Here is a 6,787-nt window from a genome sequence, read left to right as displayed (position 1 = left end):
CACACACACACACACACACACACACACACACACACACACACACACACACTCCTGCTGTAACTTTCTTATAACATTAGACTTTATTAAAAGTCTGAGTTGATGAACTCTGACGTGAGAAGCTCTTCTCAGCAGTAATCAGCGTGTTTCAATGGGAACCTCACAGCCTTTACTTTAGAGCTGGGTGATGAGTCTGATTAATGTCACTTGTGACGCTGCAGCCTTTCCCCACTGTCACAGGGTGAGAAGCCCCCCAGTGGGGTCAGCGGTGTGCCACGGGGCTGACACAGACATGAGCGGTCACGGTTTGCTTTGATATCCCAGCAACGTTACGTCTGCCCCACTTTCTTCTCTAATCTAAGAACCTTGTTCCAACTGTGTTGCAGGTCAGGAAAGCAAGCTGGTTGCTGTCATTGCCTGTACTGACCAGAGGCTGAGGCCCAGACACACGTAAGAGAGCTGCTGATGCTTGTTGTTATGCATTTGTGTTTCTCATGTTTTGTCCTCACTCAGGAAGCTGTATGTGGCCTCGTCTGTCGGGCTGTGCCTCCTGGTCAGCGTCCTGGTGTTGTTCTTCCTGTTTCCGCGCTCCGTGGTTCTGTCTCCAGTAGCTGTCAGTTCATCCTCTGTTTACTTCACTCACGACGGCGTGCAGATTAACATCACGGTGAGCAGAGAGGGACGGGCTGTGATGAACGGAGCAGTCAGGCTGTGCAGGGATGATGGCTCTTTGCTTTCTTTTGCAGAACGTGTTGAACATCACTAATAACAACTTTGCAGCGGTGCAGGCCTACAACCTGACAGTACAGGCACTCAACTTTGGCACGGTGCTGGGAACGGTGTCCATTAAGAACGTCGTGTCTGTCAGACCTCTGTCCATGAAAACGGTGAGATGTGATGCAGTCACCACAGCTGAGGAAGGAGCACACACCTGTCCTTCTGTGTAGAAGTGCAGCGAGGCAGGATAAGAAGAGAAAAGCAGATAAATCAGAGCAAGTTTGTCCCGTTTCCTTCTCCTGCTGATGATTTCTGCTGTGGCGTTAGCTCAGCAGCTTTTAGATTTGAATGAAGTGTTCAAATTGGTTTTTATGTATTGCTGATTGTTGTCCATTGATACTGCTGCGGGAGGAGGTCTAAGCTTTGGGATGTGTCAGTCTTTTTCCCGTTGAGCAGTACTGTTTTCCTGGTGATAGTCGGATAAACGACGGCCCAAAGCCATGTTTCTCCAGTGCTTTCAGGACAAATGTCCAGGTTAGGTGGTCAGAGGCTCTTTCTGCATCCAGTGAGAGGTTAGTTGTTATGGTTACTGTGGTGAGACAGATGTATGAGGCTGAAAAGTCTACGTGTATTATTTGAAGGATGTTTGGCTTTAATGAATCCTGCTGAATGACAGATAACGATTGGATGCAGGCTGTTGGAGCACTGCTGATGTCTTTGTCTGTAACTGCAGCGGCGAGCTGGCTCTGTTTGACCTGAGCTGTATTCATGTGACGTGTTTGTAACATTCGGAGAGAGATCCATCTGACCAGAACAGATTTTCACATATCCCAGTCACCGATGAGGGCTGTATTTGGTTTGTTCACGAAACAAAACTGAACATTGAAATATTTCATTTGTCCAGAGCGATGTTTCCTCACTGATGGATCTGATTTCTGTTATTCTTGTGCTTTTTATTTAAGGAAGATTACTGTTGTTGAGACTTTGTTCAACAAGTATCACAGTAAGTGAGGAATGACTCTGCATCTCTCTTTCTTCGCAGTACTCCTTCATGATACCCATCCAGCTGACAGACCCTGGTTTGAGGTGAGCCTAAGTGGGACGAATTTATGGTCAGAGCGGTTACTGGGGGGTCAGAGGTCACTGCATCATATCTATTCTAATGCATTTGCTGTCTAACAGCAGATGTGTGACACAAAGTCTGAGTCTTTCTCTGTAGACTTAAATCTGTATTCGTCAGTTTGAAGGTTACATTCTGCACAGGTGATGTAGAAAGCTGGTGAACGTTGTTCAAAGGTTGGTTTGCACTGTGACATGATCCAGCTCTGCTGTGTCACGCTCTCATTTAGCAGCTGGTGCAGTTTGTTTCTGTTCTGTGTCTAAAACATTTCGTTCTCCTGTCTCTGCTGTCTTCCCTCTGCAGTAACTACTGTAAGAAAGAGTCGCTGCCTGTCCATATTCTGTATGTGAACCTACAGTAAGTATGACATCCTCCTGCTTTTGTTTCAGCAGGCTCGTAGTCTTCTTCAGTTTGTGCAGAAAATACAATAAAGAAGTTTTAAAGTTAGATGTGAACAAGCTTATATTAACAGTGGTTCAGTAGGTCTTTGCTCTTGGCTGTTTTAATTGGAAATCTGAACATTTTAAGCATGAAGAGATTCACAGAAGCTGTTTGATCCGATCACAGCTGAGGTACGAACATGTCCCGACTGTAGCCAGCAGTGATTACCTGCATATACACGGCTGTATGTGGCAACAGCAGCCAGATCAGATGGCCCTGAAGGAGCAGTGAGTCTGCTTTGGTCTTCATGAGTGTTTGCTGGTACTTGTACGTGACAACGAAATATGTAGGCCGTCCTTCTTCTTCTCCGCTCCCAGCAGGGAGTCGGTGAGGGAGAAGTGTCTTCAAACTCGGGCTGACGCACAGCTGTGAAGGTCTGCCGTTTCCAGCTTGCTGATTTTCACGGTGATCTCTGTGCAGGATATCGCTGACAGTCTTCTGCCTGGCCCGCTATGAGCAGCTGTCCCTGGAGACGTACGAGTACATCGACTGTGGAGCAAACAACACCGTACCACACAGCGTACAAGCCGCATCGACCTGATGGAGGCACAGATAAGAAATGCTGTGAACCAGAGTAATGTGCTTTGTAATATTTCGAGCAGGATGCTGTCGCGGCTGGATGTCGAATGACTGGAAAATCAGTGTGAAGGTTAACAGCTGCTTTGGATTTGAATGAAACTGACTGTGTCTGGAGAGGAAGGCGAAACGGTGCAGTGGGCCAAACCGTCCACATGGTCTCACTGTGCAAGTCACGTGGTAACCATGTGACCCTGATCACTGTAGCCAGTGACCCAGCACCTCCAGTGTGGTCCAGCATGTGCTGCCCCCTCTGTCAGCTGCAATCCTATAAATCCTTAGACGGCCTGATGATCTTCACATGAAGCTCAGTATTTGTCTTTTTGAGAGCTTATTCATCAAACTTACTGCCAAAGACACGAGCAAGTATTCTCCACTTGATCGTCTCTGTTTGAAAGTTTGTTCAGTAATTGTACCTTCATCATTTTGGTCTTCCTCTCCTTAGCCAAGTTCTATTTACACACCAACACATCTGCTCTTCAGGGTTTTTGGGTTTTTCTGTATATTTCCTGCCTTCTCTTTATTTCTTGTGTTTGTTATACTGAAGTGGACGTGTGAGGCTTTGGAGCTATTTTTAAAGAGATCTTTAAGAAACTTTATGCAGCAAAATTTTTTGGTGCATTGATGAAATGACGCGGTTTCCTGTAAAGCTTCTTGACAGACACTTCCTCTCCACAAGTCCAATAAAGCTATGTGAGCCTGTTTGAGTCCTGTGTTTGGTGAATGAATGCAGGGGGGGAAACACAGCATCGTGGCTTTAAAACCGCCAAATCAGCTCCTGCTAGTTGAACTTTGTTAGTCAGCCCAGTGTTTCCAGTCCTGTGTTAAACAGACAGCTGCACTGCTGTGCGAGAGGGTCAGAGGTCAGACGTTCTGGACTAAAGTGTCCGTACGGATACTCGTGTTAACCAGTGAGAAAGTACAGGCTCTGAAAAGTACTCAAAGTAACTCCTTGAATGTTTAATGAACCTTGTGCTATATTAATGTAATATTAAAATAATATTAGTAGATGGAATGAAAGCTTTATTTCAGTTTAAGTGTTAATTCTACTGGTCCTCAGCTTGAATCAGTCAGACGGAGCATGAGCAGAATCTAAAGAAGGAATCATTCAGATCTGTTTTCTACTGCGTGCACTGTAGAGGGTGGCTTTGCCTCTAAACAGGGAAATGAGCACAGTCAGGGTTTAGCAAGTGGGGGAACATTAAAGTCAGATGTTGTGACTGATTGTGAATCAGTCGTCTCTATCGAGAGCTTCAGTGATCAGCTGATCGAGGGTGCTGTTGCTCACGGCTCTTTGTGGACGTAAAGAATGGAATTCAACAAGATGCCAGCTGATGTTTTATGAATTGTCTGGGCTGATTTCTGTCCTCTACACTGACAGTATACTATTTATACTGTCTTATATTAGACACTATACAGCTGGTATGAAGGTGAACGAATCTCAGCATCATCAGCTAAAAATCCAGAGCATTCTCATTCCCAACATGTAACATACTGACGGTTTGTCACAGTGTCGGTATGTTACGTGTGGTGATGATCATATTAATCTCTGCTACACTTGATGTAACGTAACTCTGACCATGAGCACAGCAGCTGCTGAGCAACAGTCCAGCACACTGTTTACTTTAACTCCACCACAGTGCAGCAAACTAACCGGTTTATCATGCAGCCTCCAAACAACACTGAGACAAACTGCAAACAAACAGTTGTTGTGTTTGCTGATGGTTGTTGAACTGATAGAAGTCACTTAAAAAATACTGATCCTTTTATGTTCACTCCTGGCCAGGCAGATGCTGAAGTACTGCAACTGCAGTTTACGCACAGCTGCAGTCATTCTGGTGCTGTGCAGAAAAATAAAAACAGTGTCCCACTTTAATCCCAGACTATTTTGCCTCTTTCATCCCATTTTGCGACATCCTCTGGTGATTAATACACGAACAGGACTGCCTTTCACGTGTTGCTGTTGAGGCTCGAATCAGGTTGACGTTTGAAGGTGTGATGAAATAACTCGCCTTAAAATCAAAAGTATGTCTGCTTTGTAAATGTAAGGAGTGGAAAGTGCAGATGTTTCTCTGATAACGTAGGGAGTAAAAGTAAAACGTCAGGAAAAAAATACTCGAGTAAAGTACAGATACCAGAAACTTCTACTTAAGCACAGTAACAAAGTATTTGTTACGCCCCCTGCTGGATAGAAGGCAGAACTGGAAAATATGGGAAGGACTGGAGACACTAGAGAGAGTCGGCACAGAAAAGGCTAAACAAAGTTAAGGTGGGAGGACCAGTTTACATAAGAATCTTAACAACCTGCATTGTTAGAGTTTCTCATGATTTTACGTGCATCTGTGTTTCATGCCTTACATTTCTCTCCTCCCTTTGCAAAGCACACAGTTGCCCTGTGCCAGTGCTGTTTGAATAAATCACTGTGATGATAGTAATAATGACCCTGATCTCTCCTTTTTGTGTTCAGCGTGTTACACATGCATTGTCAGACACCCGCACCTGTTTGTGTGTTTGAGCATGTGTATGTGAGAGAGACCAAGCACTGCAGCTTCATCAGAGTTTTGCTGCCTTCGCTGCAGTGTGCATATGTGTCAAACTGTCTGTAACTCCAGTAACAGACACAGGGACGGAGTCGTTTTCATTTATTATCTGACAGATGCAGAAACAGCTGCTTCCACACATGCTGCAATAGTCATGAGAGTGGAGGCTTTCCCTTTCCTCACCACTGCTGGGTGTACTGCAGAGACTGGAAGATAAATGGATAATAGATCAATATTTGTAATAGATGGGCCGTTACTAAGACGACTGAGCCTGATAAACATAATGAAAATGAGTCATTGCAATGACCGGCCAAGCCTTATCACAGGAATTCAATGATACCTACTGAGAACCTGTTGGGAATCTTGGGGTTGTGATGGTCATCCATCTTCAGGTCACCTTCACAGTGATGCTGACTTCCGGCTACAAGCAGCACATGGAAATGTTACCTCTTGTTTACCTCTCATCCCATTAGGCTGCCCCTCCCTAAGCCTAGCAGAGGTCTTCTTCAGATTACTTTGCAGCGTAATCCTCTTCGAGGAAACTGTTGTTATGCGCTGGTGCCATATGAAAACATAAACTGAACTGAAACAGCGCCGGGCTCTGAATTTGATGTGATGTCCTGGGGGGTTGAACGGGGCTTGTTGAGAGCTCTAACACAAGGAAACAAGGTCAGACCACAAGGAGCAGGAGACCTGATTACCACCTTAAGACTGATCCCACTCATCACTAATGTGAGTGATTTGCACGAGAGCCAAATCAAACAAACTGAATGGACAGAGCTGTTACGCTGATATTTAAGGCGTGTTCACTAAATCATAACATTGATTTGTTCTGTGTGTAACCTGTAGCTGTGGCATCGGTGAGGGAGATGCTGTAGGGACAGTGAACCTTCTGAAAAAATGATGTGTGTGCATCTAGCGGACCACACGGCTAACTTGCTGCTGCTGCCCTTAGAATGATCTCAGCCAAACGAATGGCTGACAAGGGAGAGAACGAGGCAGTGAATGATGAATCCTTTGTTGTCCACTGCCAAGAAAGCATTACATCAATGGGTTCTGATATGTGAGAGTGTAGAGCAGCCTGTGTGGCCTGTCATGAATCATTCAGATGCCAGATAATTCAATTCATTTTTATTTACACAGCGCCAAATCACAACAACAGTCGCCTCAAGGTGCTTTATGTTGTACAGTAGACCCTACAATAATACATACAGAGAAGAACCCAGCAATCAAATGACCCCCTATGAGCAGCACTTTGGCGACAGTGGGAAGGAAAAACTCCCTTTTAACTGCTTCCACAGAAGAGGGGCCTGAAAACTGAAGGCTCTCCCTCCCATTCTACTTTTAAATACTCTAGGAACAACAAGTAGGCCTGCAGAGCGAGAGCGAAGTGCTC

The 6,787-nt window shown here is 45.1% G+C and overlaps 1 protein-coding gene across 1 annotated transcript in view; it reads left to right on the top strand.

The window, feature by feature from the left end:
- The window catches only part of LOC102195935 (transmembrane protein 106B-like), a 5,801-nt gene extending 2,243 nt beyond the window's left edge, over positions 1-3,558 (top strand). The window contains exons 3-8 of the mRNA XM_013915425.1: positions 360-447; positions 511-664; positions 744-884; positions 1,757-1,800; positions 2,138-2,191; positions 2,696-3,558. Coding sequence (XP_013770879.1) covers positions 360-447; positions 511-664; positions 744-884; positions 1,757-1,800; positions 2,138-2,191; positions 2,696-2,816 — 602 coding nt within the window. The 3' untranslated portion in view covers positions 2,817-3,558. The remainder of the gene's footprint in view (positions 1-359; positions 448-510; positions 665-743; positions 885-1,756; positions 1,801-2,137; positions 2,192-2,695) is intronic.
- The last annotated feature ends 3,229 nt before the right edge of the window (positions 3,559-6,787 follow it).

This window comes from Pundamilia nyererei, unplaced genomic scaffold, assembly GCF_000239375.1.
Source record: "Pundamilia nyererei isolate P.nyererei 1_Seehausen unplaced genomic scaffold, PunNye1.0 scaffold00302, whole genome shotgun sequence".
Classification (NCBI taxonomy): Eukaryota; Metazoa; Chordata; class Actinopteri; order Cichliformes; family Cichlidae; genus Pundamilia; species Pundamilia nyererei.
The sequence above is the reverse complement of the archived record's forward strand: the minus strand, read 5'-3'. Positions and strand labels throughout refer to the sequence as shown.